Source organism: Dreissena polymorpha, chromosome 14 (genome assembly GCF_020536995.1).
Source record: "Dreissena polymorpha isolate Duluth1 chromosome 14, UMN_Dpol_1.0, whole genome shotgun sequence".
Lineage (NCBI taxonomy): Eukaryota > Metazoa > Mollusca > Bivalvia > Myida > Dreissenidae > Dreissena > Dreissena polymorpha.
The window spans coordinates 11050787-11072055 of record NC_068368.1 but is presented as its reverse complement, the minus strand read 5'-3'; the positions used below and the strand labels follow the sequence as shown (position 1 = coordinate 11072055).

At 35.1% G+C, this 21269-nt stretch overlaps 1 protein-coding gene and 1 long non-coding RNA gene across 2 annotated transcripts in view; both read left to right on the top strand.

Annotated features, from left to right (window-relative positions):
* LOC127857709 (phosphoacetylglucosamine mutase-like) overlaps positions 1-21269 on the top strand; it is a 70254-nt gene that overhangs the window by 33170 nt on the left and 15815 nt on the right. Inside the window, exons 4-10 of the mRNA XM_052394344.1 lie at positions 696-791; positions 1121-1194; positions 2460-2587; positions 5985-6137; positions 10349-10391; positions 12626-12706; positions 15389-15432. Of these exons, the coding sequence (XP_052250304.1) occupies positions 696-791; positions 1121-1194; positions 2460-2587; positions 5985-6137; positions 10349-10391; positions 12626-12706; positions 15389-15432 (619 nt within the window). The remainder of the gene's footprint in view (positions 1-695; positions 792-1120; positions 1195-2459; positions 2588-5984; positions 6138-10348; positions 10392-12625; positions 12707-15388; positions 15433-21269) is intronic.
* On the top strand, positions 13283-14955 carry LOC127857718 (uncharacterized). Its single transcript, XR_008038577.1, has 2 exons — positions 13283-14303; positions 14731-14955. It is a non-coding gene; the product is annotated as an uncharacterized LOC127857718 (long non-coding RNA).

Below are 21269 nucleotides of genomic sequence, written 5' to 3'. Positions count from 1 at the left end.
TTATGCTGTTTGCTGCTCAGCGGTAACTAAAGGTTGGAAATGAAGCCTTTAAAACTTTAATTTAGTAAGAACGGTACAGAAAAAGCACACATTTTCAATAAAACTTGTATAAAAAGAGCTGTATTAACATAACACGATATTGAGTGTCACAGTTGATGTAAAGCGCGAAGTGTTCACGCTTAGATCCATAATAAAAATTCATGATTCTGGGTGTCATGGGCCTTTTGTAAAAATGATGTCACAACCAAAAATAGGTGGTGGAAATACCCTAGCTGTTTTCGGAAAACAAGATCATTGTTTTCTAGTATTATAATATTTTTTGCCATTGCTCTTGATGATTCCAATTGTTGAAGAATATACATATTTATAAAATAGCATTTTTCGTTATAAAATCGGCTTTGGACCTTTAAATGAAACGGCACCTTGGAAAATGGGGCTTAATGGATGTGCACAAAATGTCCTCCCTGATTAGCCTGTGCAGACCACACAGGCTAATCATGAACGCCACTTTCTGCTTGTTTGGCACTTTTTGTTTTAAGGAAGTCTTTTCTCAGCAAAAATCCAGAATAGACGGAAAGTGTTGACCCAGATATGCCTTGCAGACGGCCAAGGAAAATCTGGGACATTACTTTCCTCAGTTTGATTAAGCCCTGTTTTCCCAGAATGAGGTTCATATCAAACTGTCTTCATTACAGTGACAGCCATCTAGCTGAGACGTTATCAAGTATTGTACAGCAAGAAAAAATTGACTTGAATCAGGAATCATGTGTTTTGTTTGCCAAAGATACCAGGTTAGTGTATAATTGTCTTAATACACAGCTTTTATCAATCAGATGCTGGTTATTAATTATATTCAGTAGAGACAAGTCAGTTGTAATTGTTTGCAATATAAGGGATTGGAACAAGTTTTTGCCTGTTCAAACAGGCCTAGTTGATAAATTTCTGGGCAAGTAAATTTCAAGATTTTGCATTCTGTCTTGGCAAGTAGCTCCTTCAAACAGCTTGAAACAGTTGTTCTTAGGTGTATCAGTTTATTTTCAAGATTCATGCTTTTAAAAGGGCATAAATTTAAATATTTGAGAAGATTATTGTGTACCGTATTATTCCTCCCTTTTCACAGGTCTAGCAGTGTTCTACTTGCCAAGGCCTTGCAGCATGGTATCACAGCCATGGGATCAGAGTTTGTGGACTATGGTACTTACATTTCTTTACATTGGTATATTCTGCATATTAGAAGATTTAGTTTTCCTAGGGCCAAATTGACCAAACTGTTTTGAAGCTTAGTTTTCCTTTTTTGCTTGATATAAGAAAGAAGAAAGGTGTTAAAAGTTGAGAATATACTTTAAAAAAGTAGGAAAATTCTGTAATGATTTTATATGCCCTCAATAGGGTGGCATAAAGCAATCAAACTGTCAATCTGACTCTCTGTCCCTCTGTTCATCCGGCATCCATTTCAGGCATGTTTTTTGTAACTGCTTTCCGATACTTTTTGGGAAGTGAGTCTACCTGCAAGACTTAAAGTTCAAGTTTTTCTGAGGTCTGATGAATTTTTTCCGATGAGTAACATGCTTTTGACTTCATAATTTTCTTTTCACTTTTCCAGATAATTGTTCAAAACGCTTTCAGATACTGACCTTATTGATGACAAGGTTATCTGCTGTGTGACTTCAAAGTTTAATTTGGTATTTATGTTTGCAAACAGAGCTCTTGTTTGTATGCATACTGTTTAGCTAGATGTTGGTTTTTTTGTAGACCAGTTCGTTTCCAATCAATAACTTGTGAATGGATTGACCAATAGACTTGATACTTCCCATGTGCATAGGCCTTTTCCAGTAGATGACCCCTCTTGAAATTGGGGTCACTAGGTCAAAGGTCACTGTCACACCAAGAATGAAATTTGTTTCCAATCAATTACTTGTGAACTGATGGACCGATTGGCCTGATACTTCCCATGTGCATTTGCATAGGACACTAGATGGCTCCTATTGCAATTAGGGTCACTAGGTCGAAGGTCAAGGTCTCATTAAGTGTGAAATGGTTTCTGATCAATAACTCTTCAACTGATTCCCTAATCGGCTTGATACTTCCCATGTGGATTGGCCTTGGACAGTAGATGACCCCTATTGAAATTTGGGTCACTAGTTCAAAGTTCAAGGTCACTGTGACATTAAGTGTTAAATTACTTTCAGTTTGATATGTTATCAAAGAATATAGTGATGGGCCTCATACTTTGGAGATGCATTGACCTTGAACAGTAGATAATCCCTACTAGGTCACACTAATATGATAAGATTTACTCATGGTCAGATTTGTTGCAAAAATTCCTGTGTCAAGGCCCTGTTTGAGTGGGAGTGGGGCACCTGTCTCTGACAGTGGAGCTCTTGTTCCTAGTTCAGCTTGTTTGATACCGTTTATATCTGTTATTTAGGCAGTAATTCAGGTAACTTGTCTTATTGCAGGTTTGTTGACTACGCCTCAACTCCATTACATGGTCAGATGTAGGAACTCAAACAATGACTATGGTCAGCCCACAGAAGAGGGCTATTACACAAAACTGGCTGCAGCTTTTGTAAATCTACAAAAGTCTGTAAGTACCAGTGTTATTTTCACCATTTTGGAAAAGGGGACAGGTCCCTTTGGATTGCGAAAAAACACTGTGTTGTGACCAAATTTGGGAAAATGGTGGTGTTGTTTTTTGAAAAAATGAGAATTGCAGTGTTTTAAATGTATAAAATTTAATAAAGTGTAACTTGTAGAGCTGGATGAGAGATTAACTAAATGTTGATCTTAAAAAAAAAATTGTGAAACCTTCAATTGGGAATTTTTAGGTCCCATTTGTGAAAATTATTTACTTTTTTTGATTGGGAATGATTTTGAAAAAAACAACTGCGTACATTAGAAATTAAATGGCCTGTTTCGAAATGTTCATCTCTTTTACTAAGCCCTGGTCATACTATTATAACTTAAGTGTACATGAAACGTTTTTGAAATGAAATGGCATTCATAATTATCATAATTCACAAGATCATGTTTAAACTAATATAGGATAAAGAATCATCATACATGTACTTAGATATTGTGTTACATTGTCAGAGCCAATTTGCTGTGTTTGATGTTGTTTTTTTTCTTGTTTATATGAAATTAAGCAGGGGCATCTCGATTGCAGGAATTTGTTTTCTTTATGTGGCTGAAGAGCATTATTCTAGTTTATGGCAAAATATTTCATCAAAACTGAGAAAGAGGAACACATTTCCAAGGGCACTTGGGTAAAATTGCATCTTTAAAAAAAACTATTTTTGGGGAAGGGGTGGATATAAGGAACCTGCCCAAAAAGGGACATAAGCAATGCTGTTGCTTGGACACATGTATAGTATCTAACTTCAAAAAGCTCAGCACTAGGATAAAGTACAACAATAAAAAATATCGGTGAAATGCGTAACCATTAATTATGGATAATGTATGTCCCTTGGGATTTTGACCTGACCATAACAAGGTCGCAGTGTTGTTTTTCGTTCAAAATTGGGTCCGGGATTTTGCCCCATTCCCAATGAAAAAGGATATATTTTTCCCAAATGGGACCCAAAAATTCCCAATTAAAGGTTTCACACACACAAATATATATTTTTATGTCCCCCACTATAGTAGTGGGGGACATATTGTTTTTGCCCTGTCTGTTGGTCTGTCTGTTGGTCTGTTGGTCTGTCTGTTGGTCTGTCTGTTTGCGCCAACTTTAACATTTTGCAATAACTTTTGCTATATTGAAGATAGCAACTTCATATTTGGCATGCATGTGTATCTCATGGAGCTGCACATTTTGAGTGGTGAAAGGTCAAGGTCATCCTTCAAGGTCAGAGGTCAAATATATGTGGCCAAAATCACTCATTTTATGAATACTTTTTTAATATTGAAAATAGCAACTTGATATTTGGCATGCATGTGTATCTCATGGAGCTGCACATTTTGAGTGGTGAAAGGTCAAGGTCATCCTTCAAGGTCAGAGGTCAAATATATGTGGCCCAAATCGCTTATTTTATGAATACTTTTGCAATATTGAAGATAGCAACTTGATATTTGGCATGCATGTGCATCTCATGGAGCTGCACATTTTAAGTGGTGAAAGGTCAAGGTCATCCTTCAAGGTCAGAGGTCAAATAGATGTGGCCCAAATCGCTTATTTTATGAATACTTTTGCAATATTGAAGATAGCAACTTGATATTTGGCATGCATGTGTATCTCATGGAGCTGCACATTTTGAGTGGTGAAAGGTCAAGGTCATCCTTCACAAGGTCAAGGTCATCCTACAAGGTCAAACATCATATAGGGGGACATTGTGTTTCACAAACACATCTTGTTTTAAATCTCAACATCCCCCTTCCAGCTATATAAGTTCAACCTTAATAAATATAATACTGAAAACACTTTTATTGTCAATGATCAAGCATTTCATAGCAAAACAATAACAACACTTTCCCAATCCATAGGGACCTTGCCCCATTCCCAAAATGGTGAAAAAACATTTTGGGGTTAAAACAAGCCAATGGCTAAGTCCCTGAACCATCCAGACGTGTAGTATAGATACCACAGAGAGAACTTTCTATGATATCAGATTTAACCTTTTGCCACTCCAGGCTAAGTGAAAGTGGCTATGTGTAAACAGAATAAAACCAGAACAGCCTGTGTGTTACTCGCAGTCTGTTCAGGTTTTATGCTGTTTGCTGCTTATCAGTATCTAAAGGTTGGAAATGAAGCCTTTACAACTTGAATTCAGTAAGAAAGGTATTTAATTTAATTAAACTTCCTAAGGTGATACAAATGCGTCAAAATACGTATCTAAGTGATAAAGGGTTAAGAGTTCTCTAAGGTACTTTGTGAATTTTAGGCTCTCTGCTGGTAATCAGAAAACATCTTAGAAAAAAAAAACTTATTTAAAAAGTTGTTCGTAAAGAGAAAATTTCAGATCAAATTTACAGTAAGAACATACCAAAGTTTTGTTCATTTTATCTTTACACATGTCCTTACTTGTTAAAATATGCTTATCTAAATAGACATTCATGTATACACAAAATAGCCAGAGTCTTCAGGAATTTTAATAAATTTGAGATAAATTTGAGCTTTTGTGATCAGTCTTTCATTGTCATGCATGGCCACCTTTCGGCTTTTGACCACTCTAGAGGCCACATTAATGACGTAGTCTTGATTAAACATGGTCAGAATGTTTATCTAGACAATATTTAGGCTGAGTTCAACCTTTGAAAATAAACCTGATAATTTGAGGATTGTTCTTTCTAAACTAAAATCCTCTTTAGAAGGAAAGTGGCGCCCCTGATGAGCCTGCGCTGTCTGCCTAGGCTAATCTGGGGCGATACTTTACGCACAAGAATTTAGCCCAGTTTTCCAAAAACGCTGCTCAATTTCTCAGAACCTGTGTGAAGTATCTGGATTTATCTCAATTTACTTTTAAATCGAGCTCATTAAGAGGGACAATGCTATTACAGTTGCAGGATCATGTGTTTTTGTTGGGTTCCCAATTTAATTATTTTGGAAGAAAACACGCCGGTAAGTGCTGCTTTTTTTCCAAAGAACTTTTTTTAACAATTTTTCTTAAGAATTTAGACTAGTGCATAAAAGGCAGATTTTTAGACTGCTTATTGCAATATGAAATACATAAGAATTAATTCATTTAATAAGCATGTGTTGATGTTTAAAAATTCCATGTAGTGTATACTGCATGATTATTCTTCACGAAACGTGAACTTTTGTCACAGATTTCAGACGTTTTCAAGGATTTATTCTTATACCTTAAGATATCGGCATAAACTGCAAGAAAAACTGTCTTTTATGCACTTAAGATTTTTGCAAATGTATTTCAATTACTTGAGATATTTGCAAAATCAAAGTTCTGAAATGTGTGTTTACACTTTGTCCAGCCTGTGTGTAAATCCCTGAAAAACGCTTTGATTCTGCACCCTGCATACATTTTCAGGTGACAGACACGGGGAAGTACAGCAGTGAGATCACGGTGGATGCCTCCAATGGTGTAGGAGCCCAGAAAGTGAGGGAGCTGGCCAAACATCTGGGAGAGCAGCTCTGTATCACTGTCCTCAATGATGGATCAGTGGGCAAACTCAACCACAGGGTAGATGTGTTCTTGTGTATTTCATAGTTCATGGAAAACTGGGCTTAATGCATGTCAGTATAGTGTATACCAGGGTTGTCATTATGATTGTAAACACAGGATTATTTTGGAATAGTTACCGATTCGGCCGGGAGTCAAGGGGGCCGCCTAGGCCCCTTGAAGGTCCAAACGAATTCTAGACATTTTAGGGACAAAATACTGCTATTCTCGGAGCATAAAAAGTAAAATGAGGTCTAAAAAGAATAGAACATTTTAAGATTTTCACATTTTTAGTATACTGTACAATGTAAAAACATATTATATTGATAGATCTTTGCATGTTCCGATTCTATCCATTACCCAATAATCCAGTATTATTACGATTTCTTTTTTTCAAAACCAAATTAAGGCCAGTATTGACGATGAATGTTGTCTGCCATTTAATGCAAGTGCATATACAAATTGAATTGTGGGATTGGGGAATTCCCATTGAACATGCGTGAATCACGTGACGCGATTTGAGAGCATTGAGAACTGTTTATATTTAGTAATAACTACAAATCAACGATTCAATCTAAACTGTTACATGTACCTCCTTTCAGAAAAGTTTGCGAAAGTGAAAGTGAATTTCTGAGAATAAAAACACGTCTTTCTTAAAATGTTACCGAGTACTTTTCATTCTGGATTGTGATACAACTTGTCAGGTCATTCATGCATGTAGACCTATATGTATGCATAGTTTGGTAATCTCAAAACACGTTATTTACCTACTTATTACATTATGTGTTATGACCATTTGTATAACAAAATGCATTATTTAATTGAAGTATTTTCAAATGCGTATAATTAAATGTGTTATCCGAAATCATTTTCAGATTTCATTATTCACGGAAAATTAAGAAAATTCTAGCAACAGAGACACATTTCTCATGTTTTTCATGTACAGATGAAAATCATGCCAAAATTAGACTTCATGTATAACATCACGTCATTCTTCCTCGGGGAAAGCGTGGACTTTAATATTTAGATGCTGAATAACAACTTCGTAGCGCAAAGGTCACTAATATCTTTTATTTTGGTAGAAAATCGAAGAGCCTTTTTTAAATATGTGGAAACCTTTTCTCTAACTAAAAAAACTAGTTAATTACGCTCCACAGTGCTACATTCGTTGAGATACGGTCAGTAATAATCTGTGAAATGTACAGCTATTTGATACAGTTTCACGTGGGGTTGGCTTGTATTCGGCTGCCTGAGCGCTGATTGGTTGACGTGCTTACCAAGAAGAATTTGATTGACAGCTGAAAAAATCAATATTGGCCACTCAATGAGAAATTCATTGAAAACAGTAGCTCTTAGGCGGAGTTAACGGACTGACTGAATGAATGGCATCGCTCTACTATACAGTTATTCCTCGTCAATTATTGTCGGTTTGCGTGATCAAAACTTCCGTTCGCAATTTAAAGATTCGGGAAAAACAACCGATTTTCTGGCGATTTTAACCGATTTATTCGATCGGCAATTGGTTATTAATGACAACCCTGGTAACCCCAGTTTAGCCATACTAATAAGAGACAAAACTTCACTTAGACTTGATTCTTATTTAAGAAGAGACTTCTTTTAAACAAAAACTTCCATAAAATTGGAAAGTATCGTCCCTGATTAGCTTGTACAAACTGCACACTGGGATGACAGTTTAAGCACATGTGTTAAGCCCAGTATTCTCAGAACGCGGGGTATTTGGAAATCTTGAAAAGAAATAAAATAAAGAAATCTAATTTTCCATTCATCTTTGTTTATTGACCATGTGGAGTTTTGATGTTAAGGAATTAAAACATAAGACTTTTAATAGATATTTATAGGGCGTTAACAAACATTATTGGTCATTGTTTTTATGCCTTCAAATTGTGTTATATAGTCCTATAAACAGCCAAATCACACCAGACCCTTTTCACTTTATGCCCATGAAATCATTGATATCCTTTGTTAATTTTTAACACCCCATGGAGTAGCAGGCATAAGAATTGCATGTGTTTGTCCATCCATGCCCATAAAAGACCCAAAGCTTGTGTTTTGGACTTCTCTTTAACTACTGGATCATGCAAAAACTTTGACAGTTGAATCACCATCATGTGTATATGATCACAAAGAAAGGAAATCTGGCTGCGAAGATTTTGTGCAGAATTATGGCGCTGTGTGTGTTTTTCACGACATAATATATACTGTAAAACCATTTATTTTCGACAGCACAAAATTTCGTCATTTTTATAAAAATGACGATTTCGTCAGCACTTAAATTCGCCGATTTCTGATTCTGAATTTTTAAAAAATGCGTCAGTCAATATCCGATTTGTGTGTAATACATATTCGCGATCAATCGCAGTTGCGAAAAATCGTGGTACGAATGCGGGAACACACTTGAGAATCACTGCAGGAGGTGGGGCCTGTTTGTCACATGCCAATTAACTAGTCTTTTGTTATCAAGGGACAGTAATGGACCCTCTTAATGTATTCCATTCATACGTTCATTGTTATGATTAGCGGATAAGTGGGATCGAATAACCGTTTACGAGTGTTTGTAACAACGAAGCCAATTGCCAATTAGTCTTATTCTATCAAATAGCAAATCAAACTAGTCACTTTTGTTTATTTTCTTGGGTATGTGTTCTAGTTGGTATGATTTTTATTAAAATGCTGTCAATACCGTTTAAAAAATTGTTTGTGTTATACGAAAGAGGTTCCAGATTGTTAAGTGTTTTTTTTTCCAAATAAAATGCTTTTTTATTCTGATATCAACATTAAAATTATAAACTGTATGTGTGTGTTTGTTCTTAAAATGTAAACTACCGGTATATAAATCAATAATGTCAATAATTTAAAAATAAATAAATTGATACATATAAAATAGTAATAAGTGTGGTTAAACGCAAACAATCAAACAACAAACAGCAATTAAAATATTCTTTATTAATTTGTGATAAATACACATGTTGATCACACATCGTCATCTTTTCATTTGGTGTATTGTCTTTCATCGGCATTTGCTGCGTGATGGCTAAAATGCCCCTGAAAAACTCAATGCACCTAATGGGTAATAAAGTTATAAACAATAAGCGCTAATTCATTACCATTCTACATAAACGAAGTCAACGCATTTGATACAGCTGTACTGCACACACGATTTAAAGAAGTGTAACGTGTCAGTTAAGTACCTTGTGTAATCAACATCCCTTTGTGTCAAAACCGGATTAATCTTGATTACGAAACAGCAGTGAATGAGTGCATGGATTATGTTGGAATTTAATGTCTCATGTCTACAGTAAAGTTTTAAAATATTGTTCAACTTAGTGTTTGTTTTTGTTCAAACATAGAGCATGATTGTTCGATAGGATCTTAAATTCGCCGATCGGTCGACTGACGAAATTTATGAAAATTAATGCCTGACGATTAATAATGGTTTACAGTAGTCAGTTGAATCTTGTGTTTTAAATTCCTCTATAACCAATGTGTGGATCTTGGGTAAACATTTACAGTTAAAAACCCTTATGTGTAGATGATCCCAAAGAATTGAATTTAGGCTGCGAGGAATTTTTTTCAGAATTATGGCCCTTGGTCTGTTTTCCTTGAAAGAATTTATGGTCCAAAAATGGTGTTTTCAACTTCACTTTCCCTACTGATTTATTAAATCTCAATAAAACTTTCACTATGGATTCACCTTAATGTGTGGGTGATCATTAAAAAAGTAATAGTGAATGCTACCAGATTTGTTCTGCTTTAGAATTTACTGTTGATTTGTATGTGTCCTAACATTTGATGGGGGTTCAGTGTGTGTAATGAATATATATGTCTTTTTATACTTAACTTTTGTAAAGAGCATATCGCAAATAAACTAATATCAATTGCTATTGAAATGATATGTACATTTTGCTATCAACTGTTGAAAGTATTCTCATGGTCAAAACCTATTGACAATGGCCTTTTACCTTTTTCCTGCTCAGAAGCAGAGTGAAAAAGGCTATATGCAACCAACATAAAACCAGAACAATCTGCGAGTAACTTGCAGTCTGTTCAAGTTTTATGCTGTGTGCTGCTTTTCAGTATCTTATGATTGAAAATGAAACCTTTAAAACATGAATTTAGCAACGTCTTTAACTATTTTATTTTCTAAGGACTACGAAAGCAGCAAAATGGGTATGTGAGAGGTAGAGTTTTAAACAGACGTGTTTCTGTTTCAGTGCGGTGCAGACTTTGTCAAAGTTGGTCAGTGTGTCCCAGATGGTAAGATTCTACTACACAACTCTACTTTAAATTTTGGTGCAGCTGTCTTAACCTGGTTTGGACCTTTCTCACAAATTGAGTTTTGGAGAAATGTTTCTCCAGTGGACCTGAAAGAAAAAAAATCTAACATTTTGTTATTTCCTCTAAAAAGGCTAAACATTTTTATTTGTAAGCATATTGTTTTCTTCAAAATTTGACCTTTTTCAAAAGCCAAAGGACTTTTAAGAGAAATTTCCGATCAGAAAACCTAAATGAATTGATTGTAACACTGCATTGTCTTCAAAATAATTGGCTACACAATTTTCATTTTCTTGAATTTTGTTTAACAGAGTATTTGATGTTAAAACCCAAATGAATATCGTAAACCTTTCTCTGAACTTAATAGATATAAGTCTTTAAGAAATATAAAAGGTAGAAATAACAGCGACAATTATTTTTTATTATGCTCCCCCAAAATTTATATATAGTCTCCGCTTCGTCTGTCTGTCTGTGTGTCCGTCTGTGCACAATTTTTGTCGGGGCTATTTCTCAGCAACTAATAACCGAAATTCAATGAAACTTTATGGGAAGCTTCACTACCAAGAGGAGAAGTGCATATTATCAGCGGGTTCTTGTCGGATGATTTTTCACCGAGTTATGGCCCTTTGAAATTTTCTATAAAAAATTCTTGTCCCCCAACTACTGTGCCCTCAAGACGGTTCCTTTTATCAGAATATATAGTGCAATATTGTGACAAAAAAAAAACTTTGGGGAGCATCACCCCTCTCCGACGGTTTCTTGTTTACACTGTTCTAGTGTTACTTCTTTTCAATGGATCCCATATAAATGCAGTAAATGAAATAATGAAATGCTTTCTCAACACTTCCATACTCAAATGTTTGACATTATAAAATTATTACTCATTAACTAATGGTCAAGTGAAATGACTTGTCATCCTACCCTCTGTTCAGCAGAAATGCCCAAAATTAAGATGTCTGCAATATCTTGATTCCCAAAGAGTTTGTATTGTAATACCCTCACAAATGAAGGTTTAGAGGTAGTGTCTCTCTGTCAGTATATTTGGTCAGTTAACTAAATTAAATTGAAACTTTATATGTGTTATAACTGTCGAGTGTAGATGTGCTGGAGACTCTTCGACAACCCCAGCAATTACCTCTATTGCATATAAACATAGCTGACAAACCGGTGAAGGGGTATTAGATTTGTCAGTGACAAATCTGCAGTTATAGATAAAATATTCATTTGATAAACCTCAGATTTTGCTGACAGCCAGGCTAATCTGTATGTACAGTTCAACCTGTCCCAGCGACCACCTTTTAATAGAGACGTCCTGTCCATAACGATTTCCTTCCGAACGATTTCACTATATATTTTACCTGCGAATAAAGCCCACCTGCGAACAAAGACCAAGGACCGCCATTTTACATTCCCAAATGTCCATTTTGATACCTAACAAAGACCACTTCAATCATTACAATCAAGGATTTCGCAACTTTCAATAACAAAAATGGCCACCATGACGCTGTGATAGTCTCGTGATAAACATCTAACCAGTAGACTCGTCGGTCGCTATGGAGATATTGGCAAGTGAAAGTTTTCTTAACACACATTGCTAATTGGTAGCCGCCTGCTTCTTTTATGCATTTAACAGTTTGTCGAAAGTGTAAGAAGTTGCCTTTGTATTTTAGTGACTTGTGATTAATGTACTAATTGCCGAAAATATCAAACAAAAGTTTGGGGCTTTCATGAACTCATTAAGGAAATTTACGGTTTCGTTACAATAACAATGCCAATTACAAACATACATTTTGAAATTCATTCCTTTCTTAAATTTCTCTGTGATAAGATGTGAACAGATTATCGATACAGAATTTGTCAGTTCAAGTACATATTCATGTATGTCAATAGTTATTTATACATTATATGATTAATGAAATAAATAATACAAACATAAGGAAATTGAAATAAAAAATATAAAATCAAAACTGTGCTTTCAATCCTTTATGCCATTATACATGCATTAGTATTCAACTATTTAAGCAATAGAGCACATACATAGATAAGGTACCTGATAAAATCCTACTAGCATATTTTGCAAAGTTTCAATTGACCCTTTGAATAAAGACTACCTGTGAACAAAGACCACAATGACCAAATCCCTTAAGTGGTCTTTATTGACAGGTTAGACTGTACATGCTTTAACCCAGTACCCCATGGCTCCTTTGCATTCTCAGGTGTTGCACTGTCTGAAGGGATGAAGTGTGCCTCATTTGATGGTGATGCAGACAGAATAGTCTACTTCTTCCAAGGGCCAGGTATGCATGTTCATGCCCTAGTTAAGAAACTTAAAATAAAAGATGAATGTGCAGAAATCATTTACAATGCAAACTAATGGCAACTGAAAACCCTAATAAAATTGGTAAAATAATCAAATATGTCTTGTTTATGCTAATTCGATAGCCAATGTTTATCTTTCATTTGTACATAGCCCAAAGTCCAAACCCATCAAGCAGTTTTTTAAGATTAAAATAAAGTCATTATTTTGTAGAATCAAAATAGATTACATTGAAATTAATATAATTGTCTTTCATAAGAAGTGATGCCTTTTGAAAATGCACTGCATTATTTTTGACAGGTCAGGGCTGTTAGAATACTAGTATTGTTATTGTTAAGTGTGTTTGGATTTGAAATTTATAAGCTTTTGTAATTGCGTATGCTTACAATATTTTATAAGCTATATTCACTGCATAAGTGATTGAATTTATTTTAAATCAGTACTAATATTTTCTTTTTAGCCGGATTTTTTTCGAAAAAATCTCGGCTTATAGATTGATGTTGTCGGGCGGGCGGGGGGGGCGGGCGGGCGGGCGGGGTGGCGGCGTGCTAGAAAATGTTAAAGTTCTTATTTCATGGTATAACTTTGGTATGCTTGGACCTAGAGTCTTCAAACTTGACATGAAGGTTGGCCAGGATTAACAGATGACCACTGGTCATTTCAAGGTCATTCATTTGAAGGTCAAGGTCACTGTGACCTTCAATATAAAAAATGTTAAAGTTCTTATAACTTTGGTATGCTTGGACCTAGAGTCTTGAAACTTGACATGAAGGTTGGCCATAACTAGTTAGTAACCACTGGTCATTTCAAGGTCATTCATTTGAAGGTCAAGGTCACTGTGACCTTGAATGTAAAAATGTTAAAGTTCTTATTTCATGGTATAACTTTGGTATGCTTGGACCTAGAGTCTTCAAACTTGACATGAAGGTTGGCCAGGATTAACAGATGACCACTGGTCATTTCAAGGTCATTCATTTGAAGGTGAAGGTCACTGTGACCTTCAATATAAAAATGTTAAAGTTGTTATAACTTTGGTATGCTTGGACCTAGAGTCTTGAAACTTGACATGAAGGTTGGCCAGAACTAGTAAGTAACCACTGGACATTTCAAGGTCATTCATTTGAAGGTCAAGGTCACTGTGACCTTGAATGTAAAAATGTTAAAGTTGTTATAACTTTGGTATGCTTGGACCTAGAGTCTTGAAACTTGACATGAAGGTTGGCCAGAACTAGTAAGTAACCACTGGACATTTCAAGGTCATTCATTTGAAGGTCAAGGTCACTGTGACCTTGAATGTAAAAATGTTAAAGTTCTTATTTCATGTTATAACTTTGGTATGCTTGTACCTAGAGTCTTCAAACTTGAAATAAAGATTGGCCAGTACTAGAAGATGACCACTGGTCATTTCAATGTCATTCATTTGAAGGTCAAGGTCACTGTGACCTTAAATGTTAAAATGTTAAAATTGTTATAACTTTGGTATGCTTGGACATAGAGTCTTCAAACTTGACATGAAGGTTTGCAAGCACACTTAGATGACCACTGGTCATTTCAAGGTCATTCATTCTAAGGTCAAGGTCACTGTGACCTTGAATGTAAAAATGTTAAAGTTCTTATAACTTTGGTAGGTAAAAATGTTAAAGTTCTTATTCCATGTTATAACTTTGGTATGCTTGTACCTAGAGTCTTCAAACTTGACATAAAGGTTGGCCAGTACTAGAAGATCACCACTGCTCATTTCAATGTCATTCATTTGAAGGTCAAGGTCACTGTGACCTTCAATGTTAAAATGTTAAAATTGTTATAACTTTGGTATGCTTGGACCTAGAATCTCAAACTTGACGTAAAGGTTTGCAAGCACACTTAGATGACCACTGGTCATTTCAAGGTCATTCATTTCAATGTCATTCATTTGAAGGTCAAGGTCACTGTGAACTTAAATGTTAAAATGTTAAAATTGTTGTAACTTTGGTATGCTTGGACCTAGAATCTCAATCATTCAAGCTTGGATCATATTTATGTGTCCAATCTATCTGCTAGAACTGGTGTGATAGAAACCTTTTGGAGTGATCATAAGGCTGTCTGGATTTCTGTGTAGGTATGTGAAAGCAAAACAATAAATAGTATTATTTCATCTAAGTTTATTTTCTTACATTTGATAATGAAATTGATGGAAACTTCAAACAATATCTTACTAATTTGCTAATAAAAAAATTGAGATCAAACTTTCCTAATTGTCAATTCAAGTTCATATTTGTGACCTTAAATGTTATTGTTGTTCATGTATATGCATGCATTCAAAACATAACACAAGGTTTGCTCATGCCTTGAAAAGTACTTACATTTCATTTTGACCTTTGAACAATATTTCAGTAATTTAAGTATTGCATTGACAAAAACACGAAAGGTACTTTCCTGTCATTTAAATCAAAAATCCGGCTTCAATGCGGTCATCTCCGACCGCGGAACTCTTGTTGTTTATATTTGGATACTGTAGAATGAATCATTCTCTGCAAATCCTTGCTTAGGTTTCATACCTTTCTTCAGAAATGCAAGTTATTGAATCTTGATGATGATGAATACAATATTATCACATATATCCTGTAGCTTGGGGTAAAAGATTTACCAGTAGTATGGAGTACAACTTTTTTCTGAATTTCAGATTGCAGTTTTAAACTGATGGACGGGGACCGGATAGCAACACTGGTACTTCTATAATTTATACACACTCAGGGATCCTATTTAGTTCAAACCTATAAATTTAGCTTCATTGCATCAAAAGCCATACAGAGATTCTCTTGGGTTCATTTCATGTGTGATGAACCAAGACTTGGTTTCTGTTAAAATCTGTAAGGCTCCTCAACTACATAACCTACCTGGCACCTCTCGGTCACGAGGTAGACACCAAGTCAAGTCAAGTAAATTTTATTTAAAGTCGGCAAGAGTACATAACATATAACATAAGCTATACTTAGCTTTTAAACCGACATTTTTAACAAATGTATAATAATAACATATTAAAAAGCAGCTGTTAAGAGAGACAGTAAGGTAATTTAAACATGGTTAAGACAAGCATTAATACAAAAGTGCATAATGGCATACATGGCATAAGTGGCAAAGCATTTGTCAAGCAAAGGGAAGTAACTACACATAAACACAAAAACTGAGAGATTTATGCTAATAAAGACCATACGCCTACAAATAAATTAAAACAGTTAAAATAAATAGGGAAAGCATATCAGATAATAACATATTAAAAGCAGCTGTTAAACAAGACAGTAAAATAATTTAAACATAGTTAATACAAGCATTAATAATTAGGGCAATATGGCACCATATGAGTTTTGCTCTGGGAAAATTACAAATCTACAGTAATTAATTTAAAAGAAACATTTGTGAGGTTGCTGTGGTGAAAAGGTTATAAGCCTTGCTCTGGGAAAACAGGGCTTAATGAATGTGCCTAAAGTTTTGTCCCAGATATGCCTGTGCAGTCCACACAGGCTATTCAGGAATGACTGGAATTTTTATTAGAAGATGCTTTCTAAAGATGAAATTTCACAAAAAAGCTGAAAGTGTAGTCCCTGATTTGCCTTTGCAGACCGCCGAGGCTTCTTTCGAACAACACTTAAAGCACATGCATCAAGTCCCGTTTTCCTTGAGTTCTGCCCAAAAAGACCGCACAGGCTTATCAGGGACAACACTTTTCTCTTTTATAAGAATTTTTGTAATAAAGAAAGCCTCTTAACGAACATCCAGTGTAGGTGGAAAGTGTCGTCCCTGATTAGCCTGTACGGACTGCATAGGCTAATCTGGGATGATACTACGCACATGCATTAAGCCTTGTTTTCCCAGATCTATACTGATATCCTTTTTTCCCCAGCAACCTCAAAAATGTTTCTCTTTAATTAGTTACTAGACAATTGTTATTTGCTTCCTATTACTTTAGTTTTTATATTTTTATTTGTAATTTGCAATTGATTAAAAATATCTTTAAAATATCTTAAGTTTGACTTATTTAAATCCAAGCTCTTCAGGTTTTATTTCATTTGTTTGCAAGAATGTACTAACCCTATATGTCTGGCATATGTATGCACATGGTTTTAAAATCTTTTCAAAGGTTCAATAGATACAGTGATTTTTTTTCGCCCACTTGGGAAAAGTACCAGTACCACCCACTTTGGAAAAATGTGCTTGAAAGACCCAACATTGGGAGAATTCATGTTGTAAAGTCTTCATATTTGGAAATTGGTGTATTAGATTGTTTGCTCCTAAATACTTTTAAAATTGATAACTTAGTGTTGTTGTCAGTATTATATTATATTTACTTAGGTTCAAGCCATACAGCTGCGAAGGGAAACTAACTAAATGATGCATTAAATGTTAAAAAGAAATGTTTGATACCTTCAATGTGCACATTTTTGGACAGCAATGCGGAAAATTGTATTTTTTTTCTAATTAGGAAAGTGCTATTTTCCGATATTTAAAAAGAAGGAGAAAAATTGCTGAGTTAATCTGTTAACACAATAATATGTGTGATAATAGTGCACTTGACTGTTTTGTACATAATTGTACATATCTTTACTTAAGCATATAATTTCCTTTTTAATACATTTTTATTTTTTTTTTCAATGAGTAATCCAATGTTTTCTGATAACAAAAGGATACAATTTTAATCAATTTAGAAAAGTTAATTTGTTTAAAAGTGAGAACTTGACAAAGATTTGAAGAATGTTAAAGTAAAAATTTTCCTTACATTTATTTTATTATTTTGAGCCTTTTTCCTATATATAAAGTCAGTACCGGATAACTGTACCATTTCCCAATCCATTTTTTTAACACAACTGTTTCAATCTGGTCGAAAAGAGGCAAAGAAAGACGCTGATATGGGCACTGTTTCATATATGAGCCTGGTTCTGGGAAAATTGGGCTTAATGCATGTGCGTAAGTTATTATCCCCAATTAGCCTATGCAATATGCACATGCTAATCAGAGGTGACACTATACGCCTGACCTAGATTTGTGTTCAAAAGAGACTTCCTTTACAGTAAAAAATATATTAAAGCAGAAAAAGTCATCCCTGATAAGCCTGCACAGGCTAACCTGAGAAGACAGTTCACACACACATGCATAAAGACTCATTTTGAAGACAGTTCACACACATGCATAAAGACTCATTTTGAAGACAGTTCACACACATGCATTAAGACTCATTTTGAAGACAGTTCACACACATGCATTAAGACTCATTTTGAAGACACTTCACACACATGCATTAAGACTCATTTTGAAGACACTTCACACACATGCATTAAGACTCATTTTGAAGACACTTCACACACATGCATTAAGACTCATTTTGAAGACACTTCACACACATGCATTACGACTCATTTTGAAGACAGTTCACACACATGCATTAAGACTCATTTTGAAGACACTTCACACACATGCATTAAGACTCATTTTGAAGACACTTCACACACATGCATTAAGACTCATTTTGAAGACAGTTCACACACATGCATTAAGACTCATTTTGAAGACAGTTCACACACATGCATTAAGACTCATTTTGAAGACACTTCACACACATGCATTAAGACTCATTTTGAAGACACTTCACACACATGCATTAAGACTCATTTTGAAGACACTTCACACACATGCATTAAGACTCATTTTGAAGACACTTCACACACATGCATTAAGACTCATTTTGAAGACACTTCACACACATGCATTAAGACTCATTTTGAAGACACTTCACACACATGCATTAAGACTCATTTTGAAGACAGTTCACACACATGCATAAAGACTCATTTTGAAGACAGTTCACACACATGCATTAAGACTCATTTTGAAGACACTTCACACACATGCATTAAGACTCATTTTGAAGACACTTCACACACATGCATTAAGACTCATTTTGAAGACACTTCACACACATGCATTAAGACTCATTTTGAAGACACTTCACACACATGCATTAAGACTCATTTTGAAGACAGTTCACACACATGCATTAAGACTCATTTTGAAGACACTTCACACACATGCATTAAGACTCATTTTGAAGACACTTCACACACATGCATTAAGACTCATTTTGAAGACACTTCACACACATGCATTAAAACTCATTTTGAAGACAGTTCACACACATGCATTAAGACTCAGTTTGAAGACAGTTCACACACATGCATTAAGACTCATTTTGAAGACAGTTCACACACATGCATTAAGACTCATTTTGAAGACAGTTCACACACATGCATTAAGACTCATTTTGAAGACACTTCACACACATGCATTAAGACTCATTTTGAAGACACTTCACACACATGCATTAAGACTCATTTTGAAGACAGTTCACACACATGCATTAAGACTCATTTTGAAGACAGTTCACACACATGCATTAAGACTCATTTTGAAGACACTTCACACACATGCATTAAGACTCATTTTGAAGACAGTTCACACACATGCATTAAGACTCATTTTGAAGACACTTCACACACATGCATTAAGACTCATTTTGAAGACAGTTCACACACATGCATTAAGACTCATTTTGAAGACAGTTCACACACGTGCATTAAGACTCATTTTGAAGACACTAAACACACATGCATTAAAACTCATTTTGAAGACAGTTCACACACATGCATTAAGACTCATTTTGAAGACAGTTCACACACATGCATTAAGACTCATTTTGAAGACACTTCACACACATGCATTAAGACTCATTTTGAAGACACTTCACACACATGCATTAAGACTCATTTTGAAGACACTTCACACACATGCATTAAGACTCATTTTGAAGACAGTTCACACACATGCATTAAGACTCATTTTGAAGACAGTTCACACACATGCATTAAGACTCATTTTGAAGACACTTCACACACATGCATTAAGACTCATTTTGAAGACACTTCACACACATGCATTAAGACTCATTTTGAAGACACTTCACACACATGCATTAAGACTCATTTTGAAGACACTTCACACACATGCATTAAGACTCATTTTGAAGACAGTTCACACACATGCATTAAGACTCATTTTGAAGACACTTCACACACATGCATTAAAACTCATTTTGAAGACAGTTCACACACATGCATTAAGACTCATTTTGAAGACAGTTCACACACATGCATTAAGACTCATTTTGAAGACAGTTCACACACATGCATTAAGACTCATTTTGAAGACAGTTCACACACATGCATTAAGACTCATTTTGAAGACACTTCACACACATGCATTAAGACTCATTTTGAAGACAGTTCACACACATGCATTAAGACTCATTTTGAAGACACTTCACACACATGCATTAAGACTCATTTTGAAGACACTTCACACACATGCATTAAGACTCATTTTGAAGACACTTCACACACATGCATTAAGACTCATTTTGAAGACACTTCACACACATGCATTAAGACTCATTTTGAAGACACTTCACACACATGCATTAAGACTCATTTTGAAGACAGTTCACACACATGCATTAAGACTCATTTTGAAGACAGTTCACACACATGCATTAAGACTCATTTTGAAGACAGTTCACACACATGCATTAAGACTCATTTTGAAGACAGTTCACACACATGCATTAAGACTCATTTTGAAGACACTTCACACACATGCATTAAGACTCATTTTGAAGACAGTTCACACACATGCATTAAGACTCATTTTGAAGACACTTCACACACATGCATTAAAACTCATTTTGAAGACAGTTCACACACATGCATTAAGACTCATTTTGAAGACAGTTCACACACATGCATTAAGACTCATTTTGAAGACAGTTCACACACATGCATTAAGACTCATTTTGAAGACAGTTCACACACATGCATTAAGACTCATTTTGAAGACACTTCACACACATGCATTAAGACTCATTTTGAAGACAGTTCACACACATGCATTAAGACTCATTTTGAAGACACTTCACACACATGCATTAAGACTCATTTTGAAGACACTTCACACACATGCATTAAGACTCATTTTGAAGACAGTTCACACACATGCATTAAGACTCATTTTGAAGACACTTCACACACATGCATTAAGACTCATTTTGAAGACAGTTCACACACATGCATTAAGACTCATTTTGAAGACAGTTCACACACGTGCATTAAGACTCATTTTGAAGACACTTCACACACATGCATTATGACTCATTTTGAAGACAGTTCACACACATGCATTAAGACTCATTTTGAAGACATTTCACACACATGCATTAAGACTCATTTTGAAGACACTTCACACACATGCATTAAGACTCATTTTGAAGACAGTTCACACACATGCATTAAGACTCATTTTGAAGACACTTCACACACATGCATTAAGACTCATTTTGAAGACACTTCACACACATGCATTAAGACTCATTTTCTCAGAGCATGGTTACTATTATTGATTTATAGGGATGTCCTTGTCTAAAATAGTTTGAAATAGAGAAGCTCAAAATAGCACTGTTCTTA